General features: G+C 42.6%; 1 protein-coding gene across 8 annotated transcripts in view; it reads left to right on the plus strand.

Moving 5' to 3' along the window:
* The window catches only part of TNIK (TRAF2 and NCK interacting kinase), a 455,189-nt gene that overhangs the window by 339,971 nt on the left and 94,840 nt on the right, over positions 1–20,378 (plus strand). For all 8 annotated transcript variants that reach the window (XM_011998297.1, XM_011998298.1, XM_011998301.1 and 5 more), the window contains exons 10-12: positions 635–810; positions 6,319–6,385; positions 9,950–10,154. In XM_011998297.1, coding sequence (XP_011853687.1) covers positions 635–810; positions 6,319–6,385; positions 9,950–10,154 — 448 coding nt within the window. The remainder of the gene's footprint in view (positions 1–634; positions 811–6,318; positions 6,386–9,949; positions 10,155–20,378) is intronic.

A 20,378-nucleotide genomic window follows, 5' to 3' on the forward strand; every position in this document is an offset into this window, starting at 1 on the left:
ATTTTCGTATAAGGAGTAAGGAAAGGATCCAGTTTCAGCTTTCTACTTATGGCTAGCCAATTTTCCCAGCACCATTTATTAAATAGGGAATCCTTTCCCTATTTCTTGTTTTTGTCAGGTTTGTCAAAGATCAGATGGCTGTAGATGTGTGGTATTATTTCTAAGGACTCATCTCAGTGTTCCCTAACATATATTATTCTCATCCTAGCCTGAGTTTTTCACTGATTTCCTACATATCTGAACTATCCTTTCCCCAGAGTGATTTTCTCCTAATTCTTTAAGGCCCAGCTATGGTTTCCTTATTCCAGTAGCCCTTCTGGATGTGATTCCCATATGGGTTCTTTTTCTTCCCTGCTTCCTTTTGGTTTGCTGTGTAATGTTACATATAAATTATGCAAAAATGCTTTCATGTGTATAACTACCTTCTGCTACCTTAATTGTACATTGATGATGATGATGCCTTTGAACCCATTATGGCTAATATAGTGCTACACCTGTTTTGCGATTAGTGTATGATCCCTATGCCGGCCAATTGGACCTTAAAAAAAAAAAAGTCCCAGCATTTCAGAAATTACACATTTGCTTTTCTTTGAATCGCCATTTTATCTGTGGATTCATTTCTTTTGTTTGGCAGGTCAAAAAAATTCCAGTCATTTATTGAGAGCTGCTTGGTAAAGAATCACAGCCAGCGACCAGCAACAGAACAATTGATGAAGCATCCATTTATACGAGACCAACCTAATGAGCGACAGGTCCGCATTCAACTCAAGGATCATATTGATAGAACAAAGAAGAAGCGAGGAGAAAAAGGTTAGATGCATGTTTGTATTTCAGCAGCAAAAACAAACGATGGAGTGAATCATGGGCTCTTCGTGTATTTGGAGGTGACTATGGGGATTTCAATGGGTCGTGTGAGGGGCTGTGTCTGAGACCACAGCCTCTGGGCATCAGTGGTGTGAGACTACTGAAGTAGAATCTTTCATGAAAAAGAAATAGAACTGCAAGAAACATTACCTCTGCCAGATACTGAACAAAGTCATGTTGAGTGATACTATGAAGTACTTTAATATGACAAGTGATTTTCTTAATTCAAATTAATATTCATGTTTAGAAGACTAAAACTCTACAGAAGACAGATAACCTAAAGAAAAAAATTCATCTAGTTGGCATTTTTCTATACTGATATTCTTCAATATTTAAGTTTATGTGCTCTGAGGCTCATTTGTAATTCCATTATTTAGAAGTCAGAAATAATTTTTTTTATAGTTGCAGTGATACAAAAGATCATTAGGTTGCCAGGCTTGCTGAATGGAACATCAGATTTTGAGCTGAAGGTCATTTAACACAGTTCTTTATTTTATATATGCAAAAACACATCTTTGTGACTCTAGCTCTTATACGTCACTGTCTCTTCACTACATCATTGAAAGAACATGAGTCCAAACTTGGGGTCTCAGGCTGTGCCCTACCTTTTTGAATGGAAGCTTACATTTTTAACAAGCATAGAAATGGTATACTCATACTATATATTAGGGAACATTGAGGTGAGCTGCCAAATGAGAAAATGCAAGCCAAAGAAAATTGAAACTGAGGTTGGATGGGTAAGGGGGGTGCATTTGTAGAAATGAGCAAGATTCTTATATGGTGAAGTGACCTTTGATTAGGCAAATTTTGTAACCAGTAATTTCAGAATCACTTTTGAACTTTGCTTTCCAATTAACAACTCAGGAGTCATGGCTAAAGTTCACCATTAATTTCTACTACATTGTGGGCTTGCTGCCATAATCATCAATATGGTATCGCTCACCAGCGTTCCCCTACCCTGTGCCTCTCTGGTATAGGGTTTATCTTTGAGGAAACAGAACCTTTCTAAAGGAAGACAAATTCGTTCCTGGAGATTGACTAGCATATTGACTGTACCATGACCAATGTAAAAACTTGCATGGTCTGGAGCAGGTCTAATGGCTACTTGAGGTAGGGAAAGTTAGAGCATGGGAAGGGAGAAATGGAGAGGACAGCAGTGAGGGCTTTCTGGGTAGAGAACAGGAGGGGGTTGCTGCTGGGAGGATGACAGTGAAAGGCAGTGTGAGGCTGGAAAGCTGAGTATTAACAGTATGGTGAGTGGAGAGTAGAGAGGAAGACCAGAGACCGAGGATGGGAGGGGAGGCACGTGGTGATGTGCTTGTTCTTGCTTCCCTCCTCTTCATTTCTCTCCCCTCTTCAGTTCAGAGGCAGTAAGGGAGGGTAGCCCACAGCACGGGACAGAAGCTGCCTTTCTTTCACTTGCATTTCCTTTCTTCTTTGCCTCTGCAGTTAATACCCATAACACAAGCTGGGGACTAGTAGTGGGGGCGGTGACAGTATGGAAGTCAGACTGGATTGGAGAGGTAAGATCAGCAGAGGGCTAAGGCAGGAGGAGAGAATCTCAGTGAAGGTTCCAGGAAGAGTTCTTTTTTCTTTCCTTTTTTTTTTTTTTTTTTTTTGGGTGGAGGGGAACGAGGTCTCACTTTGCTGCTCAGGCTGGTGTCAAACTCCTGGGCTCAAGGGATCCTCCACCTCAGCCTCTCAAAGTGCTGGGATTATAGGCATGAGCCACCCGCCCAGCACTTTATTTTTTAGTTTTTGAGACAGGCTCTCTCTCTGTTGCTCAGGCTGGAGTGCAGTGGAGTAATCATAGCTCACTGCAGCCTCTATCTCCTGGGCTCAAGTGATCCTCCCATCTTAGCCTCCCAAGTAGCTGGGACTACAGGTGCACACCACCATGCCTGGCTAATTTTATATTTTTTAAATTTTTAATAGAGACAAGGTCTCACTATGTTGCCCAGGCTGGTCTTTTACCGCTGAACTCAAGAAATCCTCCTGTCTCAGCCTCCCAAAGTGCTGGTATTATAGACATGGCCACCAAACCCAGCCCCAGGGAAGAATTCTTATGCAGCTAGCAGGGACTTGAAGGAGTGTATGATCAGCTTAGACTCAGGAGTGGGAGGTTGTGAAGCTAGGCCAAAAAGGTGGCTCCTCTGCAGTTAATAAGAAGTCAATTAGACCCTTAGTTCCTCCAGCATGAAGAGAAATATATAGGTCAAACTCAAAAGGTCCAGGACTGCAACTGCTCCTTGTCCATGGGGCTACTCCATGAAGTCAGAATTTTTAAGGGCATATTTTAGAGCAGTGTGTCAGACATGCAACCATTAAATGCCAGCTTCTCTCAAAAGGACATTTTATTATATTGTGAATATATAGCATAGTTTAAGTGCTCAGACTCTGTTTTCAGATTCATATTCTGGGTTCAAATTCTAACTCTGCCCCTTATCAGTTATGTGAACATCACTCCAGTTTTCTCATCTTTAAAATAAGATTGAGAGTATACTAATAATATCTACTGCCTCCAATTGTTGCAGAGATTAAACTCAATAATGCATTTAAAATGCTTGACATAATGTCCAGGACACAGATGCACTCAGTAAATATCAGTTATTCTTATTTAGGCAATTACTTATTGACCCATACTTTTTCATCACTTACTCAGAGTACTTAGTGAGAACTCATGACCCATCTCCCTCTGGGGCATAAATAAGAGTGGGTGAAGCCTGTGCCTCAGGTTGTTTCCACATTTTGTGGGGCACAAACTCTGGAATGTGACTCAGAACTCACCATGCCATGAAGATAGATCATTTTTAATGTGTTTGTTCTCTGCAGAGTGGAAAAGTAAGATTCTTGGCAATAGGTATATTCAAGAGTTATATGGTCATTTAAGGAATCTAAGCCTGTTTAGGCTTAGGGCCACCAGAATCATAGTTCTAGTCTCCTTTATGTCTGCTCCCCAAGGCAGGGTGTTTGATCAAATGAGATCTAATTTCATTTGCTCAGTTTAGTTAAATGACTTAGTTTGCTCTAATATTACTTTTCACTTTCTTAGTTGTTCTATGACCAACATTTGGTAGAATCAATCAAAGCAATTCTATTTTGCATTGCTTTGTGATTTTTTAAACCTGATATTTTTTCCCTAACATATGTTGACCCATGCCAGTTTAACCCAGTAATATAAAAGCAGTCAAAACCAAATTTTGGTGAAGTATTACATATTAAATGGAGGAGCCTGACAAATGAATGTTTTACCCCAGAGAGTAGAAGTAATAGGAATAATTGTGTGCTTCTTTTCCATGCTGTAATTTCCTTTATTAGATAAAATTTCTACATTTTTACTTTGAAATCTGTTTATTCATTTTGAAAAAGTTTAGAATATTTCATTTTTAGCGTGGAGTATTAAAATACTTTATGCAGGTTCTTTATATTTTGGTGAACTAATATTTTAAAAATAAGTAGCCTGAAAGCTTCATACATACCTCAATGTACGAAGCTAAGTTGTGATTTAAAAAATACACTTGAACTCATCAAACTTTTGGCTTTCTTTCATTATCTCTTTAATGGCTAAATAGTGTGAAAAGCAAGGCATGTTTAGCAAATCTGAGCAGTCTCACTGTGTGACTACTGCCTCCTGGTGGTAACATAATTAAATTGCAGTTCCAGTTCTTTTTAGGGATGTGCAAATGTCTTCAAAGTTGTATTTATTAACCTACAGCTATGAAGAGATAGGAGTAATGTGACACCTTCCCTTGCTTAAAAGCTCCTCCAAGGGTTCCTCATTGCCAATAGGAAAGTTCTCAGCATGGCATTTATAAGAATCAGTGACCCTTTTCATCCATGCTAGCCTTTCTCCCTCCATAAGGTTTTCTCACACCCAGGCACCTAACTACTCACAGCTCATTGTTTCCTGAACATATTATGCACTGTAATACTGCCAGCCTTACTCATGTGGATATGTTGCTTAGAATTTCCTTTTCCCACAACTACCAGCTGCTAACTGCCTGGAGGGCCACTGACCTTCCAAAGCTCAATTCATTTTTTCTTCAAAGACTTCAAGTCTCTTCATCCATTACGACCAGTGGCACTAGCTGCTCCTTTCTCTGATATCTCATTGCTTTTTTTAATGTACTGCTATTTAGCATATGTTGGAAAGAACACTGTTTCTTAAGTTGGAAAAGTTCTGGATTGAATTCTAAATCCAAATCCTAGATTGACCTTTTATTAATGAGATAACATTGGTTATATTACTTAACCTCTTGTAATTTCAGTATTCTCGCTTGAAAACCAGACACTAATTTGGAGGTTTATTATGCAAAATAAATGAGAGAACAGAGTAAAATATCTAGCAGTAGTGACTGGCGTGGGAGATACCCACTAAATATTCCTTCCCTTTCTTCACAATCATGGAGGCTCTGATATTTACTCATTTCACACATTAGATTTGATCTCTTCCAAAGCAAAGCTTCAATCTTATTCATTCTCACATGTAAACTGCTTCCCATTTTGCTGAATTAAATGACTGTCCCTAGTGGACCAATCAAAACACATTTTAACTATATATATATATATGTGTGTGTGTGTGTGTGTACACACACACATATATACATATATACACACATATATATGTAATTTTTTTTTCTTTTTTTTTGAGACGGAGTCTCACTCTGTTGCCCAGGCTTGAGTGCAGTGGTGCGATCTCGGCTCACTGCAAGCTTCGCCTCCCAGGTTCACGCCATTCTCCTGCCTCAGCCTCCCAAGTAGCTGGGACTACTGGTGCCTGCCACTATGCTTGGCTAAATTTTTTTTTGTATTTTTAGTAGAGATGGGGTTTCACTGTGTTAGCCTGAATGGTCTCGATCTCCTGACCTCATGATCCGCCCGCCTTGGCCTCCCAAGGTGCTGGGATTACAGGTGTGAACCACCACACCCAGCCACTATATATTTTTAATAGTACCTATTGTCAAAAGTTTCTTTGTTGCACTTATCAAAACAATCTAAAGACAGTTTGTGAATCCATGTAAGTCTTAATAAAATCCTACTTTAAAAATGGTTAATACTATCAATAAGTTACAAAGGGCCAGTGGGTTTGATATGGGTAGATTTATAGTGCGAATTAACACAAATTATTTTTAATTGAAATTAAATTAATAAATTAAAAAGGATTATTTTTTAATTCCTTATCTTCTCTTCTCATGTGAACATTAGGCACTGGGGACAGATATCTAGAGTCAGCCGAGACAGTCTTGAATGTGGTTAATTTCATATACTGATGGAAACCATTAAATCACAGCCTGGAGACTGTTCCAGCGCTGTGATTTTTACGTTAACTATGTAACTACGTAGTTAACTACGACTCTTTGGGTGTCAATTTATTTATATATAAGAGACGGGGTTGGGCTTTACTGAGCCATAGCATCTTTTTTTGTGCACTAACATGCTGGGATCTTTCTTCAGATGAGACAGAGTATGAGTACAGCGGAAGTGAGGAAGAAGAGGAGGAGAATGACTCAGGAGAGCCCAGGTATGAGAGCAAAAGCCAAGTCTTCTAATGTTCACATTCTGAATTGTGCTTGTGTGAAATTCACTTTCCTTTTGATTTAGTGGTTCGTTTTTAAGAATCCACCAGGGTGGTCTTATTTAATTTATTGCCCATGAACATACTCATTAATTTGGGAAAATTTCCCTAGGCAGACCATTACAAAAATGTGGAAATCAGCATATTCTTTATTTTGTCCCCCAAGATTTATGGTCTCTATCCTAAGAGCTTGTTTTCTTACATATGTAACATGTAGAATGGGTAGAAGGCAATTATCCGGGCAATGCAGGACTAAAAATACTTAAAACTGCAACTTTCTGGAGACGTAAGTGGTATTTTCGGACTTGTGTTGGTTTGTGTCAGTTTGTTACTTCATACCTTTGAGAAACCCGTTCAGGCAGCCACTGTCCTTGTCACATGCCTTGGTATTTTCACTGCAGCCTAATCCAGGAGAAAGTGATTTTCAGAAAATCAAATTATATGTAGAGATGAACTCCAAACAAATACTTCTGGGCCATTCCTGTTGTCACCTGTTGGACCCCAGACTCCAGTTCTGTTTTATTGTCATTCCTACATTTTGAATTCCACTTGACTTTGATTCTGACTTTCTTCTAGTCTGCGTTTATAAGTAATTCAGGTTAGTGTGCTTGCACTGCCAGGATTTATCTTTGGTGAGCGAATTCAGCTTGGTAAGTCAAGGAGGGCAAGCCCACATCCCATGGTGCCATGCAGTATACCTGTGAAGTAAGACTTGGGGGGAATTGCACAAGCAGAAGACTCACCTAGGTATGGCCTCTCTCCTCGAACCATCCAAGGAGTGGACACTAATGCTCCTGAAGGATCAGTTCCTGTATCACTGAGGGAGAGCTTTCTGACCAGAACAGGGGCCAGCTTAGCCACCACTGCTAGAATGAGCCAGATGCCTTGTGTTCTTTTGTTATGCTAACTCAGACCTACTGAGCGGTATTCTTGCTAAGCTTCTATAAGAAGATGGAACTGAGCTTTCAGAGCCATCCAGTTTTTCTCACTTCACCTGCCACAGGATTCCTCAAGGTCAAAGACCGAATAATTCTTTCCTACCATCTGATACATACCATGTTGGCCGCCCCCGGATTCACTGCATAAAGAAGATGATTGCCAAGTAGTGACACAGAAAATGAACATTCCTGAAAGGCAGAGGACCAAATGCCCTGCTTTCAGAGAAGTTGTACACCAGTGTTCAAAAGCTTATCCAGAGGACTGTGTCAGCTTTCTGACCACTTCCTCAGTAGAACTGAGAAACCCTGTCTTTCTAACACTTGCTGAACTGTAGAATGGGAGTCACTCAGTAAGCCACTCAGCCTCACCGTAACACTTCTATAATTATAACATGTCATTATATCATGCTGAAGATTATGTTCCAAGTCCTGTTTTTATGGACACATCTAATTAATCTTCATGAAATCCTGAGAAATAGAAAAGGACAATGGTTATCTCATTTTAGAAATGAGGTGACAGCTTAAGGGTTGCAACCAGGTCACACACAGAGTTAATGATTGAGTCACTCACACAGCTCAGATCTCCTGACATTGATTCAACATCAATTAATATTAATGGAGCATCCTCGTGTGCATGGGAGGCTGGGTTCCCAAGCCCCCTCCCCTTTGCACAGGGCAAGTGGCCTGTGTAGATAAGCGCCATCATTTGGGGTTTCAGAGTTTGACACAAAGGCTCTAAGTTTTAGAGAAGGCTTGTTAGTAGACGCCAAGCATTGTCTATGGAACATCACGAACAAAGCCTTTTTATGTCTTTTCATGGCAGTATCTCACACAGCACACTAACCACTCTCCAAAATCGATCCTTGGTCCTCCTGTCAACTGCCACCAAACCTGCTCCTCCCCCAGCATTCCTCATTCCTGTTCTTGTCACCACTGTCACCCAGCCACCGAAACAGAACCTGCAAGTCATCCCTTACTCCACGTCAGATCTGCCCGCAGGCTTCGTGACCTCTGTCCTCAAATGCTCCTTCCTTCCTCCATCCCCTCTGCTCTCGTCCTGGGTGGTGTCCCCACCCCAGAACCACTCTGCAGCAGCAGTCCGACTTGCTGTGCTTGCCCTTGTACTCCTCGCGGAGGTCATCCATTCAGCAGCCAAACCCATCTGCTCATGTTGCTCTTCTACATAAAACCTTTCTGCGCCTGCACGGCTGTGGCGGCCCGCACCTAGCTCTCTGACCTCCTCTCGTACCCTTCTCCCTCTCGTTCACTCTGCTTTGGGAAGCCGGGCTGGTGTTCAGTTGCTCAAAAATAGGGTGCACACCTGTTTTCTCCTCAAGCCTCTAAACCTGCTTTTCCCTCTGCCTGGAACATTCTTCCTTCTTCATCAACTGCTTCCTTCCCAGAGAGGTCTTCTGACCACCTGTCTAAAAAGTAGGGCCTCAAAGCTTACCTCAGCTCCCCGCCACTGTCACTCTTAAACAATTACAATTTTGGTCTTCTATAGAGCCTATTAATACCTAAAGTTATTTGTCTGTATGTGTGTCCCATAAGAAGATAAGTTTAAAGAGGGAATTTATCTAGCAACTGCCATATCCTTAGAGCCTACTACAGTGACTGCCACATAACAGGTGCTCCGTAAATATGTGTTTAATAGATTTATTTCAAATGGAAGCTTCCAGAAAGATTAAAAGGGCTAGGTTGGAATAAACAGAAGTCATTTCTCAGCTCCCTCTTAGGCTGCTCTGTAACTTTTAGTTGTTCACCTGCGAGTAGGGCAGCCCAGGACCGGCGAAGTAGGTAGAGCTTATTTACATCCTCTCGATCTCTGTCGCATGCACACACATTCATGTACAACCACCATTTTACAGAAGAGAAAACTGTTGCCTAAACAGAATCTAGAAACCAACTAGCTGGGTTGAAGTCCTAGCCTCACCCGCTGTGGCCAGAGCCAAACCAAGCCCTTTAAGTGTGGTACAGTCAGGCAAACCCTGACTTGGACTCAGCAAGCTTGGGCGCAGATCCTGGCTCTGTGTTGACCTTGACTCAAGGGTTTTCCATCGCTGGCTCATCACGACTTCACAGGAGCAGCCTGGCCTCTGCCTCATGGGGTTTGCCATGAGGGAGTCGTATAGGTGAGGCCAATCTGTGCTTGTCTAAGTAGAGTAGGTTCCCTTTTTGCCCACCACTGTCCATTTTTATTGAAAATAATCTAGTCTGGGGCTCATGGCTTGCACACTGGCTAAAGTCTTTAAAAACAAATCTTTGCCACGTCCCAAGGGCGAGGGAGTGGTGTGGATAGTCCTGGAGAAGGTGACAACTCTGAGAATGTGACATCCCTCTGTGGATGGAAGCAGCATTTGTTTGCCACAGTCATACTGAAAGGGAGGCAAGTCTCTTATCCTGATGCTGTTTCTTTGGGGTGAATGATTGAATTAGCGGAGGATCTAGGAGCCTGTGCTCTTCTTTCCCTGTGTGTGGGTGAATCATCTGTCCTGCTTTCCTCCTCCGAGGCCTCTTGGTAGCCATGGCCTCTGCCCCACGTGGGATCCTGATCACTCTCTCCTGCCCACAGCTCCATCCTGAATCTGCCAGGGGAGTCGACGCTGCGGAGGGACTTTCTGAGGCTGCAGCTGGCCAACAAGGAGCGTTCTGAGGCCCTACGAAGGCAGCAGCTGGAGCAGCAGCAGCGGGAGAATGAGGAGCACAAGCGGCAGCTGCTGGCCGAGCGTCAGAAGCGCATTGAGGAGCAGAAGGAGCAGAGGCGGCGGCTGGAGGAGGTGAGGACCTTCTCGGGCCACCTCTGACCCCAAGCCTCTCAGTTGTGGTCACTCCCTAGGTGCTCCCTGGGGGCCCACATCCCACCCGTGAGCACACAGAGCTTGGAGGCACAAAGAGCTTGACTGCAAGGGCAGATAAGTCCTGAATGCGCTTACAAACAAAAAGCTTTCCCTGCTTTTTGCAGTGGTGTGGTCTTTTCAGAAAAGCAGGTGAAGGTCATCACCCCTTCCTGTCTCGCCATATATCACCTTCTCAGCACCTTCTAAGCTTTACTTAAAGTCACAGCCCCTCCCTCCAGCATGTCCTATTTCCCTGCCCTGCCTTATTACTTTTACACAGCTCTTAGCACCTTCCAATATACTCTACATGTACTTTTACATGCCTGAATGTCCCTACTGGAATTTAAGCTCCATCAGGACAAGGGGATTTTCTCTCTCTTATTCCCTGATGTATCTCTAGCATGTAATAAGTGCCTCATAAATATTTGTGGAATGAGTAAATTAATATATGAATGAATGAGTGAGTAGTTGAGAGGTGAAATATAGGTGTTAACTAGATCACAGCAAATAAGCAGATAAGTGGAACTTCAAGTATGGAAGAGTAGGACCTGCCTATTGATGCTCTGAATGCTAGGAAGAATGTTTCACAGATCCTTTCCCAGACATCCCTTAGTACCCAGGGCCTGTCCTCCAGCCTGTGGGCAAGACCTGCCTTCAGCAGCAGACACTGCTTATCTGTGTGGGAAGCCATACTGCTAGCCACAGTTGGCTGCATGCCTTGTCCTGGGCCAGACTCTCACCTTGTGGTCTTACAGACATTTGTGAAAGCCTCCTTCCCAGAACTTTGCCCAGATCTCTCAGGCCTCCTTCCTCTGCCAGATAAATCAAAGCCTCTAGACAATTAGGAAACCGAGAGAGCATATCTATTGGGGAAGCTGGGCAGCAGATGAAGGGCGCACGAACTGCTCGGTAATGGGGTAGTAATTTTACAGGTTCCCCAAACACCAGCTTGCTTCTCATTAATGGGCTTGCAGCAATTCACTTGCTTTGTCAGGTGGCCACTGAAGACTTAGAGGGTGGTGAATTGCAGTCACCAGGAGCAGATTGCTTTTTAAATGGTACATCAAGGTCCAGCCTCCCTGGTTTAAATCAGTGAGGGCCTCAGTTCCAGTTTGCAGTAAATCCCATCAACCTCATTATGTCCCTCAGATATCAGTTTCAGACCAGCAACAGTAATACTCAATGGTTACAATTATTGAGTGACTTTAGTGTGTCAAGTACCAGGCAGAATGCTTTGCTTATAGCCACTATCTCATCTACTATACTTATCTCTTTTCCTATATCGATTATCTCTCATGCAAAACTCGTATAATCCCCATTTAACAAAGAAGAAACTGAGGTTCAGGGAGGGAAGTAATTGGTCCGATGTTGCAGGGTACTGTATTTAGTACTTTACACGAATTGTCTCATTTAATCTTCACAATAATCTCCAGTCTAAAGATAATGTAGCTGAATCTTAGAGAGGTTAGTAACTTGTTAAAGGTTGAGAAGAAAACCAGGTTTCAGATCCAGGGGACTGGCCTGCAGAGACTAAGCACCAAGTCACCGCATATGTTCTGTCTCTCCACTGATAAGTCAGAGTTGGTATGCTTTTCACATCCTTCATCTGGTCTCTATGTCTATGGACTTTTACCCTGAACATTTAAGTTCTGCACAAGGGCACAGAATCTGTGCCCAACAGATGCTCACCTTTGACCTGGGTTCTGTCTCATGCTCCCAGTCAGAGCTATTGCCAAGGCCTCCTTTGTGTCTCTTCTCTTGTGGCATTTGATCGAACCGCTACCATGGAGCAAGTCAGAGTTCAGCTGACTGAGGCATGTGCATCCACAGAGACACACCCTGTCAATCCTGGCTTCACAGAAGACGTCAGCCAGCAGGCATGAGGACATAAGCCTTTTTGCTCTGTGTACCAATGGGCATGAGCCTTGGCTCTGCACCAGAAGCAGGAATGCTTCTGGCCACAGAGCATTGATAGATTATACCAGCTTTCTCTTTTGATCCTTCATCTTAGTCTATAGCACAGTGGAGAAGAACAAGGAATACTAAGTACTCAGACAGCTGTAAATTCTGAACCCCTAGGTCATGACATTCTCTCCCACCAGGAACTCTTCTGTCATGTCCTGCTCCTGCCATGTCCCCTTCTATGTCTGCTTCCCTGGTCTTTGGTGATCAGTCGTGTTTCTGGTGTCCTGAGTAGGAACTTGGACTACATTGTCACATAGAAACTGTTGAAACCCATAATTCAGCTTGAGAATTTAGCTTCGTTGTGAGTCATTTTTCCTTTTGTAGGAAAAGCATTCCCACTTAGCTACTCCTTTGGTCACACATGACTATGTATGTTATAGCTTTTGGATTTGGTGATCTCAAATGTCACCTCCCACCAGAGGTTTCCTAAGGAAGCCCTGCACGTCCTTTACTATCTATGAGTAACCATGTGGATTTGGCTAAGCTCTCTAAATCAGTGTCTGTATATTCTTAGAAGGACTTTGAATATACACTGAATGTGGTTGTCGATCAGCTTTATGAAAAGGATGTGGCTTCAGGCCAATTAAATGGTGTAGAGAAGACTCAGCTTTTGACCAGTGTTGAAGTACAACCTATAACAAAGCTCCAGGAACTTGATGAAACCCAGCTAAAGTGAACGAGTCCATCAATGGTGAGAAAAAGTACAAGGAGGACCTCTTCTAGTTTTACTCAGCTCAATAAAAATTTCTATTACTTGGCATGAACAAACTACAACTTGTTTTATTCTGTATCATGGAGTTAGGATCCAAGAATGGGAACCTTCAGGGGTCAAGGCTTCTACTTTGGTAACTTGAGCAAGTCTGTGGTGATGTTTGATTCTACTCAAGAGTTTTGAAATGATATTAGTGATTTATATATGTGTTTCAAAATGCTGAGAGCATTCTATACCTTCATTTTGGGGAGCATGCCTTTAAGTCACAGGATTATAGACCTCAGAAGCACCTGCTCCCTGGTAGTACGTTTTATTCTTTCGAGACTTTTCAGGACACCAACATTCTCGTGTAGTGCCCTTCAAGACCATCCTAACATTGTCCAGTTATAAAAATAACCAGTTCTGTCTGGCCAAAAAATATACACTTTGGCTCCATCCCATGAATTTTTTTTTTTTTTTTTTTTTTGAAGCGGTATCACCTGTATCTTATTGGCCAGTAATCATGGAGCATTAATGTACAAAGTAAGAACCTGGCAGCCTAAAAATGTAAACTCTCTCTAAGCCTCTAACTTTTTATCGTGACTGAGGCTTTCAAGGATGTTGGACTCAATTATTGTTGTTGTTCTTAAGCGTGAGGTTGAATGAAAACTTTTTCCCGGGGTCTGTAGGTGATCATTTGACAAATATTCAGTGAACACCTCTGTTGTGTGGGCACCATGCTAGACACTAGAAATACAGGCTCCCATTGTGACGATTAGATCTGTGAGGGAAACAGTCACGAAGCAAATAATCAGCCAAGTAATCATTTATCATCACAGCAATGACTGCCGTGGTGGAGGAGAGTGGCATGCTAAAAGAGCATGCCACAGGGTGGGAGGCTCACCTGGCTTGGTCGGAGTCCATCGGAGTCCTGCTAGAGGAGGGAGTGAGGCATGGAGAGACACCAGGCAGGGAAGCCACGGCACAGTCATGCAGGGCTTTGTAGAGCATGTTGATCACTTTGAATTTTATTCTAAGAAGATTGGGAAACTATTGATGCGTCTTCACTAAGGGAAGAGAGTAAGATCTGCCTTTTTCAAATGAAACTTTGGCTGCTGCAGGGTAAGTGCTGGAAAGAAGCAAGAGTAAGTGGAGGAGACAAGTTAGTCCAGGCCAGAGAGTATGATGCTTTGGACAGATGATGGTAGAGTGGGGATTGAGAAAAGTGGACATGTTTGAGACAAATGTAGCCTGTGGACCATGCAGGATGTGCAAGTTGATTAGACATCAGGGATGAGGAAGAGCAGCCAACAGTAATAGTAGTCCAATCCATGCTGTTGGATTATGTAGAGATAGCCATAGAAGAGGGGCCAAAGATAAGAAAAATAGGAATTATTGGTTTGTGGTAATAAAAGTACACATGAGAAGAGAGTGTGGGCCTGAGCTCTAAGAACTTAGAACAGGCAAGGAAGAGACAGCGGAGAAATTTGATAAGGGAAGTGGAAAGAACGCCTGGAGAGTTTGATGCTATAGAAGCAAAGATTTAGTATTCAAGCATAAGGATGGAGCTAAAGGGGCCAGCTCTGCAGAATGCTGCTCAGAGGTCAGGAAGACAGTAGCATCTTTTGGTTTCAAATGACAAAGAGGATATTTAAAACATAGTTTTTGTGTAGTACTCCCTAGAAATGCTTTCATTTCCTGTCTGTTTCTGGGAAGGGAAGCAACCTGCCCAGGAAGTCAGTAGATCTGCACTTGGAGTGGAAAAACGTCAATTTTTGAGGGCCACCATGTACTACTACTACTACCTGCGTGCCCTGGCAGTTCTTATTCTCCCTGCACCTCCACTTCCTGAGCTCTACAGATGAGGTCAGTAGCAAAGCTTGTTCCCACCACCAAAGTCGTCCTGAGGATTAACCAGAAAAATGGATATAAAAGAACTTTATTGATTGCCAAAAGCTGGACAGACCTCACTTCTGAGGACTTTTCAAATTCAGCTTCAATACTTTTAACGAGACCCACCTTATGCTTGTGTTGGAACTTTTCATAATTCCATGCTCATCCATTTGCTGTCAGCTTTTTGTTCACATTCTCTGTTACCATACATTTTTCCTTTTTTCTCTTTTTTTAATTAATTAATTTATTTTTTGAGACGGAGTCTACTCTGTCGCCCAGGCTGGAGTGCAGTGGCACGATCATCTCAGCTCACTGCAACCTCTGCCTCCCAGATTCAAGCAATCATTATGCCTCAGCCATCTGAGTAGCTGGGATTATAGGCATGCTCCACCACGCCCAGCTAGTCTTTGTGTTTTTAGTAGAGATGGGGTCTTGCCATATTAGCCAGGCTGGTCTCAAACTCCTGGCCTCAACTGATCTGCCTGCCTCAGTCTTGCAGACTGCTGGGATTACAGGCGTGAACCACTGTGTCTGGTCACCATTCACTCTTCTCTTAGGGTAACCAAGCCAGTCTCACAGCAGCTCAGCTGTGCAAGCTGAAGCCCAAACCCAGAGAAGCCCTGGTGTGGAAGGTTGTTCTTTGGAACCTTAGTAGCTTCTTCCAAATGCTCCTAGACAGCCCCCACCCACAAAAGAGTGGTGAGGTAGTGGGGAAGCTGCCAAGTTTCTTTAAGAATCACAGTGCAGGACAGCATATTGATGCTCTGGAAGTCCTGGGACAGCAGAGCATTTGGTAAAATTCTGTTGAGCGTGAAGTTGTATTTTGGTTAACAGCATGGAGTCTAGAACCTAAGACTGCCAGGGGTCAAATCCCAGCTTTCTTCCTTATTAGACGTGTGACCTGAGTCAGTTCTTTAACTTTCCTGTTTTACAGTTTCCTCATCTGTAAAGCAAGAAATAACAATAGCATTTACCTCACAGGGCTGTTGTGAAAATTAAATGAGTTAATTCATAGAAAGCCTGCCGACATCACTAACACACAGTGAGCCCTCAAGAAATACGAGTTGTTCCTGCTATTGTTGTAGGTGCCTTTGACCAAAGTCAGGGAAACAAATTTCCAAAGTTTGAACTTCTTTATGTGCTGCAGTAAAACGTTTTTGGATTTATTAAAATAAATGTAAATAGGTAAGCTTCTTTCCATGCTTTGGGAAGAATATTTGTTATAATACTAGGAAGAATTCAGTTCTATCATTAAGAGCAATAAATGTCTAATAGTTCTTAGATGGCCAGCTTTAGGTTCAGGTAGAGGTAAAATACACCATCTTTACAGGCCAAGGCCAAGGTTTAATCCTAGCTGTGTGGTCTTGGGCAAATTACTTAACCTCTCTGAACCTCAGTTTCCTTATATGCACATTTGGTAAAAAAAATATTTACTTTTCAGGATTGTTGAGAAGTAAATGAAACCATAAATACAGAGGACTTGGCACAATGCCTAACACAAAAACTGGATTGATATTCTTGGGTGAATATTTTATTGTTAGTTTGGAACTGATGATTTCAAAGTATAGTGCTGTTAATTTTTTCATTTTAATGGTGCTCTCTATAGATAGCATTTCCCCATTCCCTGTCTTCCTTAACTGCTTAATGTACCTTCCCTGTTTAGTGTAAAACCTTGACTTTTTCATCCCCTTTAAGGCGTTTTTCCAGAGCACATTTTCATTATGTCTTACTGGGCAGTCTATCTGCTGGTGACTTAGCCTGCAGTCCTGGCCTTGTCAGGACAAGGAGGCAGCCCATTCTTCATCCTTTTGTGGATGTCTTGTTTAGTAGGGTCAACTGCCACCTTGGGAAGCCTCCTTTTCCCAGTAAAACCTAGAGGACCTTCCCCTGGAGAAACTGCCTTCTGATGGATTATCTTATCAGAATTTCTTGCCGTCATTTCCAACACCGTATAATTATGATCCCATCATTGCCACCAAGTGGCTGCATGAAATTTCATTTCCTAACAATATCTAAATAAGGTTCATAGGAAACAGAGATCTTGTGCTGAGTGAATAACAAGCTTGCATCAGGGAAATAATACCTTACGAGTGACCCTTTCACCAAAAAGGTGAGAACGTGGCAGTTCAGTAAGACATTGCCTGGGTTTGAATCTCAGCTCTGCCACTTACTGCTTTTGTAATTTTGAGCAAGACATGACTTCTCTATGCCTCAGTTTGACCACTTACAAAATGGGATGTAATACATACAAACCACTTAGAACAGTATCTGGCAACTGAGTAAACACCTGAGGAAGTTCAAGGAGAGTGTTACATGTGAAGGGAAGAATCTTGCTTCTCATTACCTGCTTTGTTATTGCTGCCCTGGGTCATCTCTTTCCAGGGTGAGGGCTTGAAGCTGACTGCAGCCTGAGCAAGTGCAGTGGGCAGAAGCAGGAGACAGGAAGATCGTGTGGGTTTTTACCAGTGCAGCCTTTCTACCCACTGGACCACACTCCCAGGCCCCAAGCCAGAGGAAAGCACTGTGAGCAAGAATAATTCTCCCATCTCAGAGCCTGGAGTGTTAACACATCAGCACTCCCGAGAAGTGGTCTTTAATTCACTTAATCTTTAACCACAGGTGTCCCAGTGTGTCCTGTGAGCAGTGGCTGGCTAGTTGGAGGCAGCACAGCTTTTTATTCCTGGATATCATTAGCATCAACACAAGACTGAACACTTTCTAGCTGGGCTTTTGCTCTGTTATTTCAATAACTGAACAGAAATTATGAAACAGCTGGGAACCAGCCTGGCAAATCAGATGCTTATTGTCCAGGACAGAGCGTGCCCATGGGCTTTGGATAATGGTCAGTAATCGCATGCATGCGTAATCACACTTGTGTTTCAGGGAGCTATGTCATCTGCATGGATATAAGGAACCCCACCTCCCAGTGGATCCCCAAAGGGCTTCTTGTTCTAACTTATGTGTTGTGCCATAGGAGTTCTGACTTTGTTCGCTTTGTCACCTGGATCCTGTGATGGGAGGGGTTTCCTGCCACAGTGCGGAAGTTGGGCTGACATCCCTATCTTATAGTGTAAAATGATACTGAAATCTGGAGTCCTTTTGCCCAAGCTCCTGCCTATGCTTTTAAGACATAAGAAGGTAGAGTACGCTAGTGTTTTATACTTAACAGCATTTCATACTGAAAAAAAAACCTGGAGTTAGGCAGTTGCTGATCCTTGGTGTATCCAGAGTACCTTGCGTGGAAGGTAGTGATGGCTTTTTAGTGCCTGCACGCAACTGACATCACACAGACCTACCTTCCGTTGTCTAGGGTCTTCACAGAACCACCTTTATTACATCTAGTCTGTATGTTTTGTGTGTTCACAGTCTTCTTAGTTATTCCTAACCATAGAACTATGACAACAAAATAGTTTCACATGAAATCTTATTTCACATGACATTTAAGTTGAATTGCTTTTATTTCGACACTTGTTTTCTTTAGTGAGTGGTTTTATAGAATCATGGAGGCTGGGGAATATTAGGAACCTCAAAAGTGATCTCAGCCAATTCTTCTCTCAAAGCAAGAATTCCTTTTGCAATATTCTTCAAACAGGGTTATCTAACCTGTTTAACATATAATCTTACCTTGTATGTCTGTGAGCTTGAGGCAGCACATTCTATTTTTGAACAACTCCTAATGTTGGAAAATTTATCGTTTCATTGATTCAAGTTCTTGTGATATCCTTGCATTATTACAGGTTGTGCCAAATAAAACTGAAATTCCCTGCATATCTGCTCCAGAAATGTGTGAAGACACTAATAATGTTTTTCTACAAATGCTCCCAGTTCCTGCAACCTTTCTGCATAGAAGTTAGCATCTTTAGTATCATCTCGGGAGTACTGGTGTGGCCCGCTCTGTAAACACGGTGTTAATAAACTGACTGGCTTGTCTTCATAGGACTCAATCTGAGGGTCTCAGACTAAGTCTTCAGAATGATGACAGTAGGAATTTGGGGGTTTCATCTGCATTTGACTTTCACATTAACATTCAGAATCATAGGTACTAGGGGTGTCCATCAAGCCATTCTTGCTCCTCTGTATGACACCCGGGAAATCCCATGTGGTTGTTATCTCTGGAGAAACTGAGACTCAGAGACACTATGGAGCTTGTGAATAATCACATTAACTAGCATCCATAGAAGAAGCAGGATGAAAATTCTTCCGCAAGTCTCCGTGAAGCTCAGTCTGTTTAGAACTGTCATGCTTCTTTCTGTGTCCGTAAAGACCAGCTTGCACACATGTGCTTGACAGTGCTTAGCCATGGGGCTGTCTGCTTACGAAAAGTTGGTCTGTGAGCACAAAGAAAAGCCTTCATTTAGGCAGTTAATTTTTAGGAAAGCTCTCAAAGGGTAGGTTGGATAGTTTCTCTCTCATGGTATAAAGTAGGTATAGAAAGAAAGGAATGAGTTATATCCAGCCTGTCTAGCTTTCTCAATGTTCTCTGATTACTATTTCTGTGAAGAAAAGGTAGGTAACAAGTAAAGACAGAAAGAGGGGAAAATGGCAGCTTTAAAAAGCATTGGACAGTATCTTTTACTTTGTATATATGATGTGTCAACCTGCTTCTTGTGGACCAAAACGAGGCAGCATGGCAAGAGCCAGGCACAGAGTATAAGTCCTGGCCTTGCACTTACCAACCGAGTGAACTTGGGCAAGACATTGGCCTGGACGTGCCTCAGTTTCCTTATCTGTCAAATGGGGGTGATGACAGTATTACCTGCCTCAAAGGGTTTTGGGAGGGATTAAATGAGTTAATATGAGTGCAGTGCTTGGCATCATAGGATGCACGACGTAAGTGTTCTTCATTATTTTTCAGAGTTAGCATTCTTTTTATTTCATTGTCATATAGTGAATTCAGAGGTGCCAGACTGCTTCCCCATCACTCTTGTGTCCTTACATAAAAAAAGGTTTGGAACCCCAGTTTTAGTCACAAGGAATCATGCCCTTACCTATAGTCATTGGTTTGCAATGATCTTTCCAAAACTAAAATTTTAGGATATGTTAAATGAGAAAACGGAATGCCCAGAAGCTGGAATACCTCTCATCACAAGTGTAGCTCCATGAAGCTTATACAGAACAGTCCTATTTAAAGTGAGGGGGCATATGTGATGTGCAGTCAATTCAAAAGACCACACTGGGTCCTTTCATTCTGAGTGTCTTTGAACAGAGAGCCCCTGGGTGGAGGGGATGGTTTGAGGTACTTCCCAAGGAGCCTGACTTGATCTTGCACCAGCCGTTTTCCTGTCCTCTGGAGGCCAGCTCGGGTCTTCCACTGTCACAGTGGGGTTTCGTCTCACCACTTTCAGGAGGTCACCCAAGATGAAAAGCAACAGGAGCTCTCCAAGGGCAAATAAGAATTCTGCTTCGTTTCACTCTGAATGGTTAGATTTTTGCTTTGCAATGTAACATAATCTTGCTCAGATTCTTAGAACGAACAGATTTGCAAGATTACTTAATCTCCCCCCTCGTTGAAAGTTTAGCTGAAGGTGACTTACTCAAGGTCAAACAACATTCATTCATTCATCACTTTTTTTTTTTTTTGAGATGAAGTCTCACTCTGTCACCCAGGCATGATC

This window comes from Mandrillus leucophaeus, unplaced genomic scaffold (assembly GCF_000951045.1).
Source record: "Mandrillus leucophaeus isolate KB7577 unplaced genomic scaffold, Mleu.le_1.0 Scaffold566, whole genome shotgun sequence".
NCBI lineage: Eukaryota > Metazoa > Chordata > Mammalia > Primates > Cercopithecidae > Mandrillus > Mandrillus leucophaeus.